Source organism: Vigna unguiculata, chromosome 6 (genome assembly GCF_037176805.1).
Source record: "Vigna unguiculata cultivar grain cowpea cultivar isolate G323 ecotype 2 chromosome 6, ASM3717680v1, whole genome shotgun sequence".
Taxonomy (NCBI): domain Eukaryota; kingdom Viridiplantae; phylum Streptophyta; class Magnoliopsida; order Fabales; family Fabaceae; genus Vigna; species Vigna unguiculata.
In genome coordinates, this window is record NC_140797.1 from 24,285,291 (window position 1) to 24,306,160 (window position 20,870).

The window sequence follows — 20,870 nt, forward strand, 5'->3', positions numbered from 1 at the left end:
ATTTTTCAAAACTGTGTAGTTTTCACAAGATTTTTCAGCTGACTGATTCTCCTTGTTTCATCTTGAATAGCTCATATTCTTGAATCAAGGCATGTTTTCTAGCTCTCTTAACATCATTGGTTCCTTCATGAGTCACTTCAAGAACCTCCCACATTTCCTTCGCACTCTTGCATTGTGAAACACGAAAAAACTCATCCATGTTGAGAGATGAAGTGAGGATATTCTTTGCATTGCAATCATATTAGGCTCTCCTCCTTTCTTCGTCATTCCATTGAGTCCATGGCTTATTAACCTGCACATCATCAACAATATGCTTAGGAGTATATGGTCCATTTATGATTGCATCCCATATCCCTTGAACTACTGACTCAATAAAGATTTTCATCCTAATTTTCCAAAATTGGTAATTAATGCCACTAAACATAGGGGGTCTATGAATTGAGCCACCTTCACCAAAGGGTAACTTGTTTTCAGCCATTTCAAGTAGTTCAAAACAGGTTTAGGACCTTATTTGATCAAATTTCAAGTACCTTGCTCTAGATACCAATTGTTAGTTTTGAAATGGTTGAAAAGCCAAGAAGGGGGGGTTGAATTGGCTAGTTAAAAATTTACGCTATCTTTGCAAGCTAAAAACCACCTTTGACTAAATCAAATAGATCATCAAGTTAGGATGCAAACAATACTGAACTATACACTTTCAGTCGATCAAAAACACAGTTAACATATTGATTTTACTTGACAAATTCTGTTATGGTATAATCAATCGATTGAAACTGAAAAACAGTCGACTGGAATACTGAGAAAAATGCAAAAATTCGAATTTGAATTTTAAACCAGAAACAATGCTCAAGAATGATCAAGATCAGTTCCAAATGATTATACAAACATGCTCTATGCTTCAGATGCTATGAAAACATGCAAGAACATGAAAAAGATGATTAAAGCACAAGTTCTTGAAACTTTAAAATGAAAATGCCAGAGAGAAAGGTTAGAGAAGAGAGGACACCACGAATTTTTATACTGGTTCACTCAAACCTGAGCTACATCTAGTTTGTCAAGGCAACCTTAGCTTGACTTTGCACTATTTCAAAAGTTTTACAAAGAATCCACCCTAACACTTCCAAAATATGCAAAAACACCACAAAAAACTCTTGAATCACACAAAAATCACACCAACACAGCAGGAACCCTCTTACAGACCTGGAAAACCACCAGGCACACACACAAAGCTTGGGAAAGATCAAACCTCAGTGGTAGCACAGCCTAGCCTACCACAAACCACTTTCTCCAAGCTTCAAACCAAGCCAAAAGCTTCAAGAATTGATCCAAGATCAATCTTCAACAGCTGCAACACCTATGATCACAAAGGAGAGAGTTTCCACAAGTTTCCATAACCAAATCGTGCTCTAAAATGATCAACAGACCTCTCTTTCGAAAATCACAGCTTTTATAGTCAAACTATTACGAAATTCAACAGGTTGATTTTCAAATCAATCGGTTGATTTTACTTGACTTAAGTGAAATCAGTCGATTAAAAACTAAATCAACTGACTGAATTTGTTGCAGTTTAAGACTACTGCAGCCAACCTTTTAACCTGTTAAAAAACCATTCAACAGATTAAAAGAGACATTTTAACCTGTTGAAAAACCATTCAACAGATTAAAAACACAACAAAGACCAAACTACATCTAATTAATGCTGTAAGGTCCACAACATGAATGACAAACTACAAGTACACTTCCTTAATGATGTAACTACATGGATAGCACACATTCCAGCCTTGATCACCATGGATATCATCAAATCTCCTTTCCTTCATCAATGTAGGCTTCATTCCAATGTTTATGGCTTCAAGATAGTTCAAAAGAGTTTCATTCAATCTTCATCAAATCTTCAAGAAGCAAACCATCTTGGCTTCTCATGTCAACACGACAACCCATATGGGCCGGACGACCAGGTCGGGCTTGACGACCCAAACGTCCTTGACAACCCGGACGGGCTCGACGACATGGACGAGCCTAAATACCCGTAGGGACCCGATGACCCGGACAGGCTTTACGATTTAGATGGCCCCGACGACCCGGACGGGCCCGATGACATGGACGAGCATGACCACCCAGACGGATCGACGACCCAGATATGCCCAACGACCCAGACGTGCCCGATGACCCGAATGAGACCGACTACCCGGAATGGCCTGACGAGTCTGGGTCGTCAGGCCCGTTCTGGTCGTCAAAGCTGTCTAGATTTTTGAGCGCGTTCAGATCATTGGGCACGTCCAAACCGTCTAGCCCGTCTAGGTAGTTGGTCTCGTCCGAATCGTCAAACACGTCCGAATCATCAAATCTGTCTGGGTCGTTTGGCCTATTCGGGTCGTTGGGCTCGTCCGAGTCATCGTGTTCGTCTGGATCGTCGGGCCCGTTCAGGTCTTCGGACTCGTTTAGATTTTTGGGCCCGACCAAGTCGTTAGGCCGGTCCGGGTCATCGGACCCGTTCGAGGTGTCGGTCCTGTCTAGGTCGTCAGGCTCGTCTAGGTCTTCTAACCTACCCGGGTTGTCAGTCCCGTCCTAGTTGTCTGGGTTGTCGGGTCTGTTTGGGTCATCGGACCCGTCTGAGTCGTCGCGCCCGTCTGGGTCATCTAGGTCGTCGGGCCCGTCTGGCTCGTCGAGCCCGTTCGAGTCATCGGGCTTGTTCGGGTCGTCAAGCCTGTCCTAGTCGTCGGACCCGTTTGGATCGTCGAGCCCACCCGAATAGTCGGGCCCAAACGGATCCTTGGGCTCGTTCGGATCGTCGGGCATGATCGAGTTATCAGGCCCATTTAGGTCGTTGGACCTATCTGGGTCGTCGAGCCCGTTTGGGTCGTCGGGTAGGTCTGGGTCGTTGGGCCTATTCGGGTCATTGTGCTTTTTCGGGTCGTTGGGCCTGTCCCACATATAATAATATATTTTAAAAAATAATATATTTTTCATGTTAAAGATGAAAGCTCATGGGTTGTCCTTGACCCACAGAACTTTTGGAGGGTTTTTGGCCTTGTGGGCTTCTTTGATGGGGGCTTTTTTTTCAATGTGGGCTTTTTTTGGCCCTAGCCCACAAGGGCCAAGGCCAAGCCCTGTGGGTTGGGCCAAATTGACACCTCTAAATATATTATGCCAATTATAGTGACAAACCGACATAGAAAATTTTAGGTTTAATGCCTTTGGTCCCCATTTTGGAGTCAAAATCTCAATTTGCTACTCGAATTTATAAAAGTTTCATATTAGTCCCCTTTTTTGTTAAAAATTCTCAAGTTTGCCTTTTCTGTTAAGTCTAGCTAAATGCCGTTAGAGGGAGTGCCACATGTCAGTTCTTGGATTTTTTGACTATTTTTTATTTTTGATTTTTTTATAATTTTTTTAAAAAAATCAAAAAAATTGTCACGTGTCAAGCTGTCATCGTGCCACGTGGAATTGCCAGAGTGATGTGGCAGTGACAATGACACGTGTCACTTATGTCATTTCCAATTTCTCAATTTGGTCCCTTTATTTTAATTTTTGTCTCAATTTAGTCCCATTTTTTGTAAAAATTAGCAATTTTGTCCCTTTCCAAATTGAAATCAAATTTAATTTCTATATAAATGTACACAAATATTTCTATCAAAATTTGTACGTGGTGGACAGGAGAAGACACCTCGGAAGTAGGAGAAGACACCTCGGACCCCGGACCAAGGAGTATGTCTCAAACCAAAAAGTGGAATGTGCCACACACTATAAATGAAGGCCTAAGTATCCACCACCATAAAGGGGATAATAACGCTCCATACAAGTACAACGACAGGTGGTTGGAAGTACATATCCTTGTTGGCAAAATTAATAGATTTAGACTAATAAATGTTAATTAGAAGGGTCCTAAAGCAAGTGGACACCACAAACCCTAGGCCCACGAAGTCAGGCCTATTCAGGTAGTATATAAGACACTGCTCACGAGGAAAAACATATTGTTCATTATTACTGTTATCACTGCCTAGATCATATATCTAACTTGAGCGTCGGAGTGGCTTTGCAGGCTCCCCGCCCAGTTCACCCCACACATCTGGAGAGGACACTTCGGTAGTGGGCAACACAGAAGACTCCTTGTCCAGATCCTCGCACACATCTGGAGAGGACACTTCGACAGTGGGCAACATAGAAGGCTCCTTGTCTAGATCCTCGCACACACCTGGAGAGGACACTTCAGCAGTGGGCAACATAGAAGGTTCCCTGCCTAAATCATCTCACACACCTGGAGAGGACACTTCGGTAGTGGGCAACATAGAAGGCTCCCCGCCTAAATCATCCCACACAATTGGAGAGGACACTTCGGCAGTGGACAACATAGAAGGCCTCCAGCCAGCGAAACTCTCCACCGGAAGGAGATACTCAGGCTCCTAGAAGGAGTTACTCAGGCCCCTAGAAGGAGATACTCAGGCCCTGGAAGGAGATACTCAAGCTCTTGAAAAGAGATACTTAGGCTCATGTACATAGAAGCTGAAGCGAAGCAGGTGGACGTGTGCATTTAATAGGTTATTGGTCCCTACATAACTTGTTTTTGTGGGTACTTCGGTATTCGGTAGGAACATTTGGTGCCCACCGTGGGGCCGAGGCAAATTAGTGCACATGGTGTCCACAAGAAACATGACAAGTAACGACCTCGATGTACTAATAACTGAGAACATCCAGGCAACAATAGGGAGCAGTCAGATGGCAGTTATTTTAGCCATACAACAAGAGATAGCTGAATTGCGAGAAGAGAATGTTAGAATTGAACGAAAGCTTGAAAATACAAAGGGTTAGGGTGATCAACAACATCCAAGCAAGACTCATGTTACTTCCCTGCCTACACATATGGAAACAGCAGGAGAAAACACACAAAACACTCATACCCCTAGGGAATGCACAATAAATATCATGGCACCACGGCGGGGCGCGCATAAGCACCCCTTTGTGGATGGCATAATCGAAACACCCTTGCCCTGAGGATGGAAGTCCTTGACCATGGACAGATACGATGGAACCACCGACCCAGATGAGCACATACATGTGTACTTAACCCAGATCGGACTCTACACATCTGATGATACAATTTTTTGCAAAGTCTTCCCAACATCCCTCAAGGGTGCATCCCTTAGTTGGTTCACTCGTCTTGCCCCATTCTTCGTAGATTATTTCGACACCTTATCATACCAGTTTGGAGTGCAATTCGCTACGTCAAAAACCACACGATCTCATCTCTCTAGCATTCATCAACATACGCCAAGAGGCAGGGGAATCATTGAGAGAGTTCGTGGAGTGCCTCGGCAAGCTAGCCCTCAGCATCAATAACTTGAGCCCAGAGATAGCCCTGCATTAGATGATTAACGCACTAAGAGGCGGACCTTTGCTGATAGTCTGTGTAAAAGACCAGCAACTAGTATGGTTGAGTTAAGGCAAAGAGCGACAAAATACATGCGAATGGAAGAGTTAAGGGAATCCAAGATGCAGCTGCAAAACAAAGCATGTCACGAAGATACAACTATAAGGTCAAACCAAGGAAATTCCACCTAGGTGACTTGGTTTGAAGAATGAATAGTGATGCAAGGCAAACAGACAGAAAACTACAGCCATGAATAACAACCTCACTCTCTCATCAACACATACTGCTCAAATATTGAGTAGGTGATACAAGCAATCAGCGGAGACGTCTCCGGCAATCCAACGATGTTTAACCAAGATAGGCCGGGTATACTTAACCACCCATAAGTTAAACTTAATCCTATACAAAAAAATTCCAAAATCTACACACCATTCGGCCAAAAAGGGCTTACAAAGCCAGTGACAACACAAAAAACATTTGTCAAGCTAACAACCTAGTCTCTTCCCTCAGCCCCATCTGCATCAACACCCTCGCGATCTTCCCTAGAGGGAGTATCCTCGGCATGTTCAGGACAAGGGGGAATATCCTCAAGTCGAACCAAAGACTTCTGATACACGTCCTTACCAACATCAAAATGTTGATCATTTGCAGGCACGCTAAACAGAAGAGCAGCATGTCACAATGCCTTCTTGAAACCCAATTCATGTTCTTCAATCACGCTTTCTCGTAACTCCCACAACTCCTTATCCAGTTCAGCATTAGTAATCTTCAGCTCCTCCACCACACGTTTGGATGCAGTAATCTCTTCGAAGGTCTTCTTCCCCTTTTCGTTGGTCTCTAGACAACGATTCTTCCAAGACTTCCTGTCATTGAGAGCTTGGCTCAGCTGGCTCCGCAAATTGCTCACCTCAGACATTAGGTTTTCTTTCTCGACCTTCAGCGACGATACCTCCGTTTCAAGCTCTTCCACATGGCTTGATTTGTCTAGGTCGTGACCTATATGCCTCCCAATCACTAATGCTCGAGACTGATATTCAGCGAAGGCCTTCATCAAGATAGGCAAGGGAGAGTGGGCAATAACATCAGCCTCCTGTTGGGAAATGGTAATACTCATGCCATCATAAATTTGCATCTCAGTCCCCATCAAACGAGTATAAGCAACGACTTCCGATACTCGACTACGCTTAGGAGAGGAGTGTCGAGACGAGCTCTCACCTTTCTGGGAAGTCTTCTTCCTCTTCTTTTCTGCAGCAAGTGGAGGCCGAGGAGTACCCCCACCTGCACTATTCTTCCCAGCTGCACCCGAACTAGAGCCCACGAGAGCATCTTCATCCTTCTTACGAGCATTCACTTTCTCGCGAAGTAGTTGAAAACGACTCTTTTGACTAGCACCCACACCCTCATGCGAAGCCATCAAAGCTGGCAACAACAAACGCAAAGTAAGATAAGTTAACATTATAACATAAAGCAGGAAAAGTTGACACATACCTAACATATCCCCGCGGGGACGAGGAGAATTCAATATAGCCACAATACGCTTAGTAGGAAGTCGTCGAGGAAGGGAATCTAGCAAGTTAAGAATCTCACAATCCTCAGCAGACAACATACTCTGAGGCCACTCATCATAGTGTAGTGGATTACGTGTCCAATAGAAAGGAAATTTAGGAACATCACCATCAAAGAAATAAGGTCGACCAGGAGGATTCACCACCACTCTAAAAAAGGAATTTTTATAACTTTTAAAGGATGAAGAATAAAGGGCTAGGAGACCTATCCTAGGTTGCCCAAACAGAGATAACCATCCCACAAGCTCCTTAGGTCAGGTACAATAATAATGCAAAAATACCGGAGGAGGGGGCTTCAAGCCTAACACTCTACAAACTAACTTAAAGGCTTCCAAAGCAACCCAAACATTAGGCTGAAGTTGGGAAGGTGCCACGTTTAAGATGCATAACACCCCGACAGTAAACTCATCGAAAGGTAGTCGAACATGCAGGCTTGTCAGTAACACGAAATACATAAAAAAGAATTCATCAGAATATGATGAAGGATTATGTTGTTCCTTTTTAGATTTTTGAATATGGTGTGAGTTGATTAAGAAAGCTAAGTGAAATCCCCACTGGACATTAAGATAGCAAGTTATCTAGATGTGAAGGTTCCTTTCACAAAGCTCAAGAGAAGAAGATGATGGATTGATTCAAACAAAAAAGAAATGGAAAGCACATAAACCATAGAAAACCAAGAACAACTAAAGGAAGAAGAAAACATAAAATGGAAAGGAAAGAAATGGTAAAAATGTGAGAAGCACGCCACTACAAGGCTAGGCTAGAAGCCATGGCAACCTTGAAGATGAGTGGATGTGTGCCGCCACTTGCTATGCAAGATAAGGCTTAAAAGTATTCACTCCCAAGGGAGGAAACTCTCACAAATGGTTGAGACACAAGAGTGTTTTTACTTCAAAATGTTCAACCCTTTTACATGTCTAGGAGCACCCCTTATATAGAAGAGTTTAGGGGCCTCTAAGAAAATAAAAGATACCTAAGGATGTCTCTACAAAAACCTAACCCTAGCTTCTAGAAACTAGGTCAAATAAGGTTACAAAAATGAGAGACAAAAGAGCTAACTATTGTGTGTGCAAGGCTAATTTCGTTCTAGCACAAAAGGAGACAAAGAATGTGTCTCATATGTCTCCAAAAAGTGGCCAAAGTGTGCTAAAAACAAAGGAGACCAAAGGTACATAGGTACACTTGTTTTATGCCTTTTACTTTATGCTTTATGCCTTTGCTTTACTCTCTCCTCCACATCATTTATGCTCCCCAATCACCATGCACCACCTAGCATTGCTTTCTTACTCCTAATTAACCTACAAAGCAAATAAACATAGATTAACATGTTGGCTTAAGTGAAGTCAGCTATAGTTAACAAGTCAAACCTAGTCAAAGCTCAACAAGTCAACTAAAGTTGATTCAACTAAGTCAACTTAGGGAATAAAAAATAACAAACATAAATGAAAGGGATGAAGGATTAGTGAACTTCTTTTCTAAACATGCTTAGTCTTCTTAAGCATGTGCCTCCATCCTTGGTTGGGGTCAATCCTTTATCAGAATACCCCCCTTGCCCATCACAGGCATTATTCGCACGACCAACTTGATCCAAAGACACTGCCTCATTCGGACTATCCTCATCCAAAATCGCGTATGCCGCGGCAAACTTGCGAATGGATGAGGACAATTGATACTTTGAAAAGTATTCACGCACACCCTTATCAATCCACTCGTATCCCGAATGCGATGGAGAACCTACCACTCCTTCCTCATCAGAAGAGGTTGTGCTACTACTAGTGGAGGGAAAGGCCAAAGATGCCCCAACACGATTCTAGTGGATCTTGGTAGCTGACCTATCAGACAAAGAAGATGAAGACATACCTGCCTAAAATCATGATCTCAACGACTCAACTTCAAATACGACCACAAGGGGTCCCAGGAGGTCAAAGCTATTTATAGGAGAGGAAGAGTCAGAGCCAATCTCACCCCATCCATCATATTAAGAAGATGCAATGGCTACACAGTGGCAACGGTCACACTTCCCTATGCAAGGTCACATCCAAGGGCCCAAGCCCACTTAAACTCCTCAAAGCCCTTCAACTCCCTCGTAGGATACTCGATTGAGAAGAACTATAAAAGGGTGAAACATCCCAAAAGTAGAAGTAGGGGAATTAATCGGCCTATTAATATATACCAAAACAAAGCATATCGAAACCAAAAAGAATCATTAAAAGCACATTTAGAGTCTCGATAATACAGTCTTCGACAGTACAGTCTTAACTCTGGGGGACTAGTGTACGTGGTGGACAGGAGAAGACACCTCGGAAGTAGCAGAAGACACCTCAGACCCCAGACCAAGGACTATGTCTCAAACCAAAAAGTTGAATGTGCCACGCACTATAAATGAAGGCCTAAGTATCCACCACCATAAAGGGGATAATAACGTTCCATACAAGTACAACGACAGGTGGTTGGAAGTACATATCCTTTTTGGCAAAATTAATAGATTTAGACTAATAAATGTTAATTAGGAGGGTCCTAAAGCAAGTGGACACCACAAACCCTAGGCCCACGAAGTCAGGCCCATTCAGGTAGTATATAAGACACTGCTCACGAGGTAAAACATATTGTTCATTATTACTGCTATCACTGCCTAGATCATATATCTAACTTGAGCGTCGGAGTGGCTTTGCAGGCTCCCCGCCCAGTTCACCCCACTCATCTGGAGAGGATACTTCGGCAGTAGGCAACACAGAAGGCTCCTTGTCCAGATCCTCGCACACATCTGGAGAGGACACTTCGGCAGTGGGCAACACAGAAGGCTCCTTGTCCAGATCCTCGCACACACCTGGAGAGGACACTTCGGCAGTGGGCAACATAGCAGGCTCCCTGCCTAAATCATCCCACACACCTGGCGAGGACACTTCGGTAGTGGGCAACATAGAAGGCTCCCCGCCTAAATCATCCCACACAATTGGAGAGGACACTTCGGCAGTGGACAACATAGAAGGCCTCCAGCCAGCGGAACTCTCCACCTGAAGGAGATACTTAGGCTTCTAGAAGGAGATACTCAGGCTCCTGGAAGGAGATACTCAGGCCCTTGGAAGGAGATACTCAGGCCCCTGGAAGGAGATACTCAGGCCCCTGGAAGGAGATACTCAGGCTCTTGGAAAGAGATACTTAGGCTCCTGTACTTAGAAGCTGAAGCAAGGTAGGTGGACGTGTGCATTTAATAGGTTATTGGTCCTTACATAACTTGTGTTCGCAGGTACTTCGGTATTCGGTAGGAACAAAATTGATATTTGAAGTAAATATTTTTAACCAAATTAAGTTCATTTAATTAATATTTTACATTGAACTTTATTTAAAATTGTTTTAAAGTTGGTAATAGAAAATAATGTTAATAGAAACAAAATTCATCAATTAACTAGTTCATGTGACAATAAAAAACATATAAATTTAAAATTTCAAAACAATTTTAAGTAAAGTTGAATGTGAAACAAAATTTTAAATAAACTTAGCTATTGTAAAAATATGTAATAAAAATATCAATTTGAATAAAAATATCAAATTTAATAAAAATGTTTGTATAACATTTATATAAAATTTAATTTTTGTTTCAATTTGGAGAGGGACAAAACTGGACTATTTTTACAAAAAAAGGGATTAAATTGAGACAAAAATTAGAATACAGGGACAAAATTGAGACGGAGGAAATGACATCTAGCATAATACTGACACATGTCATTGTCACTGCCACATCACTCAAAAATTCAAAAAAATCAAAAAATCGAGAAACTGACATGTGGTACCCCCTCTAACGGTGTTTAGCTAGACTTAATAGAAAGGGCAAACTTGAGACTTTATAACAAAAAAAGGAACTAATTTGAAACTTTTATAAATTTGGGTACCAAACTGAGATTTTGACTCCAAAATGGGGACCAAAGACATGATTAAACCAAAATTTTTATATTACAAAAGTGTCACCCTTTCACTTTCTATGTCGCTAACCGGCCTAGAAAGTCTTCTACATTATTACAAAATTGTCACTCCTGCTAACTTTCTATGTCGACATAAAAAGTCTTATCATATTTAGAAATTGTCAGTGCGTCACTTATTATGGTGGATGGATTATAATCGACATAATAAGTCCTCGTACATCATATTTTTACTAGCGGTGTCAAAGCAGGCCTAGCCTGCTAGCCCACCAATTAAAGGGCGAGTCAAGTTGGAGTTTTCAACCCGCCAACCTGTTTTGGCCTGGCTCGCCTTATTACCCATAAAAATAGCGGGCCAACTTGTCCCTAGCTTGGTAGTCCGTTTCTATTTACTTATTTTTTAAAATTAAAAATAATTTAAAAACATTAAATTTACTATTTTATATTTTCGTATAAATGTAAATATGTAATACTATTATAATTTAAATATTTGACGCTTATAAATTAAGTTTCATTTATTAGTTATAATAGAGTAATTTAACATGCAAATATAATAATTATTTTAGTTTATCCAATTAAAGATATTAATTGATCAAATAAAAGTTTAAAAAATATTTATATGATTAAATATGTTCTAAATATTTATTTATAAGTATATATATTATATATATATATATATATATAATTTATAAATAAAAATTTAAATTTTAAAAAAAAGAGTAATGAACAGCCCACCGACCTATGGCGAGGTGGGTTAGAATTTCTAGTTCGTTTTCAATGATGGACCAACTCGGCCAATTTTTGATGGGACAAAACGAAACTAACTCGTTTTGCTATCCCTAACTTTTACTGTACAAACTACAAGTCTTTTTTGTTTATAAAAAAGTCATTTAAAAAGGAAACATGAAAGTTAGCATTTGTTTTAACAATTCAAGACACTTTATTATTACAAAATTGTAATAATTGTGCTTATGAGAAAGAAAATCGAGAAAGGTAAACGAAAATAATAATTGCTATGAATTTTACATAACTAAACAATGAAAGCCACTTAAATTGGGCAATTAAAGCTGAATATCCATATATTATTCCTTTAGTGCTTTCATTTATCATAATGAAAATAAGCTTTAAAGATGGTTAAATAGACCTTCTAGAAACTGTAATTACAATAAGTAAATAGACGTTATGAGATTATTGTATCCCATAGAATTCCATAATTACGCACTAAGACATATATACATTGATACCACCAAAAGCCAGAAAAATAAATACAAATCTAGAGGAGACCACCATTCAAACCTTACAAAAAATTTCCAAAAATTGCACTTTGTTTTACAATAAAAGTACATGGTAAGAAAAAAATATCGCCATTGGAGAACACTTTTTGCTTCTCTACAACTCATAATTCCATATCTTCTCTTCAGTGTAGAATCAAATGATATATTAAAGAAAAAAAATTAATTAAACTAAAAACCCTTTTATAAATAACCCTTTTCCAACTTGTTAAGAAAGATTTATAAAAAGGTCCTTTTATATCAACTTTATGTTTTAATGCTTCACTTACCATTTATTACTATGAATCTGAGTCAAATTAAAAAAGAGTTATTATTTATTATAAAACGGAAAATAAAGAAAACAATACAAGGAAAACCCAAATGGGATAAATGATGTCAATCCATATACAGAGAACAAAAAGAGAAAAAATGAAAAAAACTTTCATGCTACTACATACACATGAAGCAACACATGATTTAATTGCTACCCTGAATATATATGCATTAATTAGGTTACAATTATTAGTATAATTGTCGTTACACTTTAAAATTTGTTCACTATAACAGCAGCCACCATAACTCCATTCTCTGCAACAACTTTTCCTCCAACTCCTCCGATGAAGCATTGTTCTTTGATTCCAGAAACAGAAACCCCAAAAGAACAACGAGGGTCGTTGTTAAGGATTGATGATAAAGACGAAGAGCCATGGAAAGCAGCATTATGTAGGTAGGTACCAGTGAGGGAAATTAACTTGAAAGGTCCATAAAGAGTGAAAGGAGAAGCATGATAATGAGTGTTACGAATAGTGACATTGGAAACAGTTCCTGATGCGTTCAGCACAACGATGCTAACATGGTGGTGACGAGCGAATTCAACAATTGTCCTAATCACATCATAGGTATCAGGAACTTCAATGAAAACGGGTTTTACCACATTCTTATTGGCTCTGTCAATCAAAAGCAGTGGTTTTGGCTTGTTCTTAGAACCTACGGGTCTACCAAGTTTTCTCTTTCTTGATAAATGGTGGTGACGAGTTGTTGAAGAAGATGGTTTCTGGAAAGAGGGTGAACCAGCAACACTATCAGAATCAGTGGAGTGGTCAAAAGAAGAATGAGAAGAGGATGATGGAATCACAATGGCAGGTTCAACCATTGTTAAGGGTAGCAAGTATTTGTCAGAGTTTTTGATGGATATGAAGGCTAATATATAAAGAGAAATAGAAAGGGAGAGAGAAGATAGGAGTTACTTTTCTAGAAGAATTAAGGAGAATAATTTCTTTCAATTATGAAACAAGTAAATTTTAATGGTACGGTTTCTTTGAATGGGGTTAACTAGTAACTGTCATAAGTTAAAGAAAGTTGCAAGATATTAATGAATATCTTATGTCAAAATTATATATATATATATATATATATATATATATATATATATATATATATATGAGTTTCACATGTAAGGTTTAAGCAAAAAAGAAGTTACAAGATTTCAGGGTCTCTTTATATGCATGAACAAAACATTTTAATGTTTAGGGTTAGTCACATCATATTGAATTCTATTTTTTCATTTTTTTTTCTGTTTATGTATACAATTTCTTATTGAAAAGAGCAGAATAAAATTAGGGATATATTAGTTTACAGAGAAAAAATATATATGAGCTTTTTCTTCGTCTTGATTATATTTTTTTTTAATATGTGTTTTTTTTTCTATATTTTGTCAAAACTAAGAATGACTTTAACTCGTACAATTTATTTTATATTTTGTTGTGATCCAGACCGGTTATATGATATACAGGAGTCACGAAAAATTCCATTTTCCTCTTATGGTGAAGTGGTTCTTATCGTAAAACTCTTTGTAAAGAAGAAATTGTTTTATAATAAATAAATTATAATATATCTGGTGATGTTTTCCGTACATGTTTTAGTTTTTGATTTTTTTTTTTTTTTTCATTTGGCCCAAATGTAACATCCTAAATTAGCAATATTATACTAATAATAATCAAAGCATTACAGAATAAGTATAAAACAATAACTAACAACCGTGTGAATATAGATATAATGTATTTACGATCTTTCTAATAAAGTTACTCTTTCCAAACAAAAACTCCTTTCAAAATAGGGAGGAAGAAGTTACAAGATTTCAGGGTCTCTTTATATGCATGGAACAAAAGATTTTAATTTATAGGATTAGTCACATGATATTAAATTCTATTTTTTAATTTTTTTTTCTGTTTATGTATACAATTTCTTATTGAAAAGTGCAGAATAAGATTAAGGACAGTTTTACTTTAGAGAGAAAAAAAATGAGATTTTTTTTTTCTTGATTATATTTTTTTGAATACGAGCTTTTTTTTCTATATTTTGTCATAATTAAGGATGACTTTAACTCGTACAATTTATTTTATATTTTCCTGTGATTAAGACTGGTTATGATATACAGGAGTCACAAAAATTCCATTTTCCTCTTCTATTAGTGAAGTGTTTCTTATCATTAAATTCTTTGTAAAGGAGAAATTTGTTTATAATAATTGAATATATCTGTGATGTTTTCCGTACAATTTTTTTTAGTTTATGCTTATTTTTCATTTGGCCCAATGTAACATTCTAGATTAGGAATATTATATTACTAATAATCAAAATTACAAATAAGTATAAAACAATAACAACTATGACGATAAATTTAATGTTTTTAATTTGAGTCGGCAATTAACTTCATTTATTTATTGGGTGATGCGGCCGTTAATGATGTGTTATTATCTTGTCATATTATATTACGAGGTGTCAAAATATGTTATTTTATTATTTTAAAATTTTATAATTTTAAAATTTTATAGTTTTATAAAATTATGATTGTATAATTGTATAATTATATTATTTTAATTCAAATTTTAAAATTTTAAAATTATTATTTTATTATTTGAATAAAAATTGAAAATATATCATAATTTTATATTTCATAAAATCATATTAATTTTATTTTTTGCGAAATTCTTATAAGATTGTTGTAACGTCCCATTTAATTTATAAACGCAATTAAAGGAAACGCCACACGTGATATAGCATAACAACGCAGTCCGGGGGTTCCCAACATCACCCCTACAAAACTAGGCACACCACGATGCCAACAAAAGTAGGATAGCTGTTTAACTAAAAGTTACAATCTAAAAACCACGAATACAGGGGCCATAGCCCTAAAGAAAACACGAAATAAAGAAGTGTGAGATCCAGCCCAGATGGCTAAGTAGCGGAGTCGCCATTCCCTTGTTGCCCATGAGAACCTCGCCCATCTGCTCCCATCAACCAAGTTGATGATCATCGCAAGAGAGAACAGCCACATACATCACAACCATGCAACAAAACGGGTAAGCTAGAGCCAACAACATATTCATCATGTAGTCAAATATATTTTCCTCATCTCATATCCACATAGCAACCAAACATGTTATGACTCTTCATTCAATACACTACGACTCGACTCGACTCATCCGGATACGTATAACTTGGTCGGATTCAGCGGATGCTCGCACTTGTGGTGAATACCCCTGCTCGACTCTGAGCTGCTCATCTCCGAGCTATGTGTTACAAGTGTTACGATGAATCAAATCTCCCTCACCACAAGGTTAGCCCTTAATGAATTTCAGGCCTCCTGCTACTCTCACCACAAGAGTCAGTCTGCTCTAAGTGAGACTAACTGGCCCCTTAGAGTGTCAGGATGCAGTCCTTACCTTGAATCCTTACCTAGTTATACAGATGGGGCACCACCATGGGCACCCACTAACAGGGGCCATGGAATTACGTCCGGACCACTGAAGCGCAACCCCAGAGGTCTCACCTAGAGACCTCAAGGAATTTACACGCTGACACGGACTAACAGTCATAATTCAACAATAAGAGAATATTAACACCACATTTACATTTCCATACCAATCCCCTGAGATTAATTCCTCATACGCGTCAGATTTCGAATCCATACCTCGGATCATCACCACCCCATGAATCTAGGGTCTCATCTCATATTAATCACGTATTCCTTTAGTTCCAATCCATTCATTCATTCCACATGTCAAAATCATACCCAACCCGTCATACGTCGTTCATAACTCATGCCAAACATGCAGAATATTCTATTATATACATATCCATCATTACACAATCATACTCAACCAAGATAAATTCCTCGGGAACCATCAAACATCCAAATCACAACACTGTCTCGCCCAGCACCTCGCTCAGGCTGAGGGGTCTCGCTCAGGCGAGACATGCTCGCTCAGGCGAGCCTCCCCCTCGCCTAGGCGAGGGCACAAGAGCAGAAGCATGAGCAACGCGGGATCTCGCTTAAGCGAGATCCCTCTCGCCTGGGCGAGTTGCCTGCTCGCTCAAAAGTTGAGCGAGCCGCCTGGGCGACTTTTCGCGCAGGAGCTCTAGGCGAGCTCCCTGTTTCATCTCGCTTAGGCGAGACTGACTCGCTTGGGCGAGATTAACAGGTCTCGCCACTGTTCTTCACTGCACAGCCATGTTTTTTTGCGACCGAATAACACATACAAAGTATTTTCACACATCAAAGCGGCAGATCCAACCATACAATCAACAACCAACGCAAAAACAGTTCTAAAAAGACTCGAGATTAGAACCCTAACTTCCCGTACCTGGAAGAGGGCTAACGGAGCTTCGACACGGGACCTCGGAGTGCACCAACCCAAGGATGGCTCGCAGAACTGGCAGGACAGCGAAAAAAAATCAGGGAAACTGAGTCAACAGAGGCTTGTTAACTGGAAATATGAAACAAGGCAGCGAAAAGGGAATCAGTACGGCTGGGGGAGACACTTACATGGAGTAGAAGCCCCTTTAGCTTACGTGACAGTCGAACGGAACCCTAGCGGAAGTGAAAGGCGGCTGCAGCTCGAGGCAAGGGCAAACTTTTCTGAAAATGGTAGAGTACATTAGGTTTAGGGCAGACCTAAGGACTTATACTGTGGGCCGGCCTTTAGGCCCAATACTGTAGGGCAGCCCACTAACTTTTAGGGCTCAGAAAAGAAATGGGCCTTACATTCTCCCCAACAAGAAAATTTTCGACCTCGAAAATAAAGACTCACCAGGTAAACAGATGTGGATGTGATTTTCTCATGTCCTCCTCTAACTCCCAAGTCGAGTCACCCGTCCTCCGATCCCAGATGACTTTGACAAGACTGACGGTCTTTCCACGGCGTTCCTCAACCTTGCTATCCTCAAGAGCGATGGATGATACTTCCACTGTGAGATCTTCCCTGATCTGTATATCCTCAGCTTCCAACACGTGAGCCGGATCGAATACATACTTCCTCAGCTGTGACACATGAAACACTGGATGAAGGTTCGCCAACTGTGGAGGTAAAGCTATCTCATAAGCCACTGGTCCAATCCTCCTCGTGATCTGATATGGGCCAAGGAATTTAGGCGAAAGCTTCCTTGAGCGGAGAGCCCTTCCCACGCCCGTGGTTCGGGTCACCCTTAAGAATACATGGTCTCCCGCTGCAAACTCCAAAGGCCTCCTCCTGCGATCCGCATAAGCCTTCTGTCTACTCTGCGAAGCCAACATCCTGTCTCTCACCATCCTCACCTTCTCGGTGGTCTGCTCTAACAACTCAGGTCCAACCAACACGGCCTCTCCATCCTGATACCAGCAAAGAGGAGTCCTACACCTCCTACCGTAAAGAGCCTCGTATGGCGCCATGCCAATGCTCGCATGAAAGCTGTTGTTATAGGTGAACTCTATCAAAGGCAATACTTCATCCCAAGCACCCAGATGGTCCAGTATACATGTCCTCAACAAGTCCTCTAACGACTGGATCGTCCTCTCAGACTGACCACAGTTCTGAGGGTGATAAGCTGAACTCATGGTGAGCTTGCTACCCGTAGCACCCTGTAATGTCTACCAAAACTGGGACGTGAATCGCGGGTCTCTGTCGGAAACTATGCTCGAGGGCACTCCATGAAGTCTTACTATCTCCTTAATGTACAACTGGGCTAGCTTGGCCATAGACATTCTCAAGTTCATCGCCAAAAAGTGTGCACTCTTGGTCCGTCGATCTACTATCACCCAGATAGTGTCATGTCCCCTAAAAGTCCGTGGAAGATGAGTCACGAAGTCCATGGAGATGCTGTCCCATTTCCACACCGGTACTTCCAACGACTGTAGAACGCCACCAGGTCTCTGATGCTCCACCTTCGCCTTCTGACACGTCAGACAGGCGGATACAAACTGAGCCACATCCTTCTTCATCCCCTGCCACCAAAAAGTCTCCTTGAGGTCCTGGTACATCTTAGTCATGCCAGGATGCAAGCTAAGACGACTCTTGTGTCCTTCCTCAAGAATCAACTTTCTCACCTCAGCATCATCCGATACACATACTCTGCCTCAAAACCTCAGTATGCCATCCTCACCCAAAACAAAATCCCTAGCCTCATCTGATCCAATCTGTTCTCTAACCCTGTTCAGACTGGCATCCAATAACTGCCTTTCTCTAATTGAGCCCAAGAAGTCACTAGATATAGTAAGAGTACTACACCTAATGGACTCAGACCCCAACTCCACCTGTATCCTCATATCTCTGAACTTCTCTAGTAGCTCTACCTCTTTTATCATGAGATGTGCCGTATGTACCGTCTTTCTACTCAGAGCATCTGCTACCACATTTGCCTTCCCCGGATGATATAGAAGTTCGAACTCATAGTCCTTCAGGAATTCCATCCACCTCCTCTGCCTCATGTTCAACTCCTTCTGATCAAACAAGTACTTGAGGCTCTTATGATCGCTGAACACTCGGAACTGAGCACCATAAAGATAGTGCCTCCAGATTTTCAAGGCAAACACTATCGCTGCCAACTCAAGGTCATGAGTGGGATAGTTACGCTCATGTATCTTAAGTTGCCTCGAAGCATATGCCACTGCCTTCTTTTCCTGCATCAATACACACCCAAGTCCGAGGTGAGAGGCGTCACAGTAGACTTCAAACGGCTTCCCGACATCCGGGATCACTAGTATCGGAGCGCTAGTCAATCTTCTCTTCAGCTCCTGGAAACTTTCCTCACACTTATCCGTCCAAGTGAAAGGTTGGTCCTTTCGAGTAAGCAAGGTCAAAGGTGCCACTATCTTGGAGAATCCCTCTATGAACCTCCTGTAGTAGCCTGCTAGTCCCACAAAGCTCCTGATCTCCGTGGCAGATTTAGGACTTTCCCACTTTACCACTGCTTCAACCTTTGCTGAGTCCACAGCAATCCCCTGGGCAGATATCACATGCCCCAAGAACTGAACCTCATCCATCCAGAACTCGCACTTGGACAACTTGGCATACAGCTGCTTCTCTCTCAAAACACCAAGCACCAACCTCAGGTGTTCTGCATGTTCCTGCTGAGTCCTGGAATAGATAAGGATGTCGTCTATGAAGACTACGACAAACTTATCTAGGAAAGGTCGGAAGATCCTGTTCATGTAGTCCATGAACACTGCTGGAGCGTTGGTCACACCAAACGGCATAACCACGTACTCATAGTGACCATACCTCGACCTGAAGGCTGTCTTCTGCACATCATCAGCCTTCACTAAAATCTGATGGTAACCTGATCGCAGATCTATCTTCGAAAACACTGATGACCCATGCAACTGATCCATCAAGTCGTCAATCCTCGGGAGCAGATACTTATTCTTGATCGTCATCTTGTTTAGTTGCCTGTAGTCCACACACAGACGCGAACTCCCGTCTTTCTTCTTTACCAACAATACTGGTGCTCCCCAAGGAGAAGTACTGGGCCGTATGAACTGTTTATCCATCAGATCTTCTATCTGTTTCTTGAGCTCTACCAACTCTGCCGGAGCCATGCGATATGGGGCCATCGAGACCGGGCCTGTTCCTGGGGCTAGATCAATAGAGAACTCCACCTCTCTACTAGGAGGCAACCCTGGTACCTCTTCTGGAAACACATCCCCAAAATCCTGGACAACTGGTATCGCTGACGTTGTCTCCCCTCTCTCCGCCTCCATATGTGTGAAGATCATGTAGCACTGCGCACCGTCCTGTAGTTCCCTCATGACACCCTGGAATGACACCAACTCAGGCTCCTCTGAGTCGGGAAACAACAACTTCTTCTCCCGACAGTCTATCAGAATGCGATTGGCAGCGAGCCAATCCATTCCTAAGATCACCTCCAACTCCTGTAGAGGTAGGCAGATTAAGTTCACCCTGTACCTGCGCCCCTCTACCTCCACTGGGAGCCTAGCACACAAGGACGACGTCCTGACCAAACCCGACGCCGGAGTAGACACCGCGAGCTCACACTGCAGCTCGCACACCGGCAAACCCAACCGTTCCACACATGCATTTGACACAAAAGAGTGTGTCGCTCCAGAATCATATAGCACACAACATCTCATCCCATAAATCACACAATAACCCATGACAAGGTTACCTGAATCTGTAGCCTCTACTCCGGTCATGGCATATACTCTGCCTGTCGCCTGAGGCCGGTTGCCTCTATCTCTCCGCTGGTGCTGGTGAGGAGTCTGAACTGGAGGGCGTGCTGATGCCCTAGCAAGGGTGGGACAATCCTTCCCAAAGTGGCCCTCCTTGCCGCAGTTGTTGCATCTGCGGTAGCCTTCCATACGCGGACAAGCGTACCTCGGGTGGGGTCCTCCACATGTGTAACACTGCACTCGACCCTGCTGAGAAGGAAGACCCCTAGACCCCTGAGACTGATGGTGGGGCCTATCATACGGTCT

General features: G+C 41.2%; 2 protein-coding genes across 2 annotated transcripts; both read right to left on the reverse strand.

Annotated features, from left to right (window-relative positions):
• Positions 1 to 12,473: 12,473 nt before the first annotated feature.
• Positions 12,474 to 13,275, reverse strand: LOC114188375 (AT-hook motif nuclear-localized protein 21-like). The gene has a single exon (XM_028076965.2). It carries the CDS (start codon positions 13,272 to 13,274, stop codon positions 12,666 to 12,668), a length of 609 nt encoding a protein of 202 aa, XP_027932766.1. The 5' UTR covers position 13,275; the 3' UTR covers positions 12,474 to 12,665.
• A 5,237-nt stretch (positions 13,276 to 18,512) lies between these two features.
• On the reverse strand, positions 18,513 to 20,753 carry LOC114175478 (uncharacterized). Its single transcript, XM_085675041.1, has 4 exons — positions 20,394 to 20,753; positions 19,869 to 20,189; positions 18,967 to 19,376; positions 18,513 to 18,618 (listed from the first exon to the last, which is right to left on the reverse strand). The coding sequence occupies exons 1-4, from the start codon at positions 20,751 to 20,753 to the stop codon at positions 18,513 to 18,515; spliced, it is 1,197 nt and encodes a 398-aa protein (XP_085531167.1).
• Between the last annotated feature and the right edge of the window lie 117 nt (positions 20,754 to 20,870).

Bases quoted from the DNA above. Each gene is read 5' to 3' on its own strand.
- LOC114188375 (XM_028076965.2), bottom strand. From the start codon at position 13,274: ATGGTTGAACCTGCCATTGTGATTCCATCATCCTCTTCTCATTCTTCT.
- LOC114175478 (XM_085675041.1), bottom strand. From the start codon at position 20,753: ATGGAAGGCTACCGCAGATGCAACAACTGCGGCAAGGAGGGCCACTTT. The intron at 20,190-20,393 runs GTCAGGACGTCG...GTGTCATTCCAG, and splicing joins CTACTCCGGCGTCGGGTTTG to GGTGTCATGAGGGAACTACA. The intron at 19,377-19,868 runs GTAAAGAAGAAA...ATATCTGCCCAG, and splicing joins GGGGAGCACCAGTATTGTTG to GGGATTGCTGTGGACTCAGC.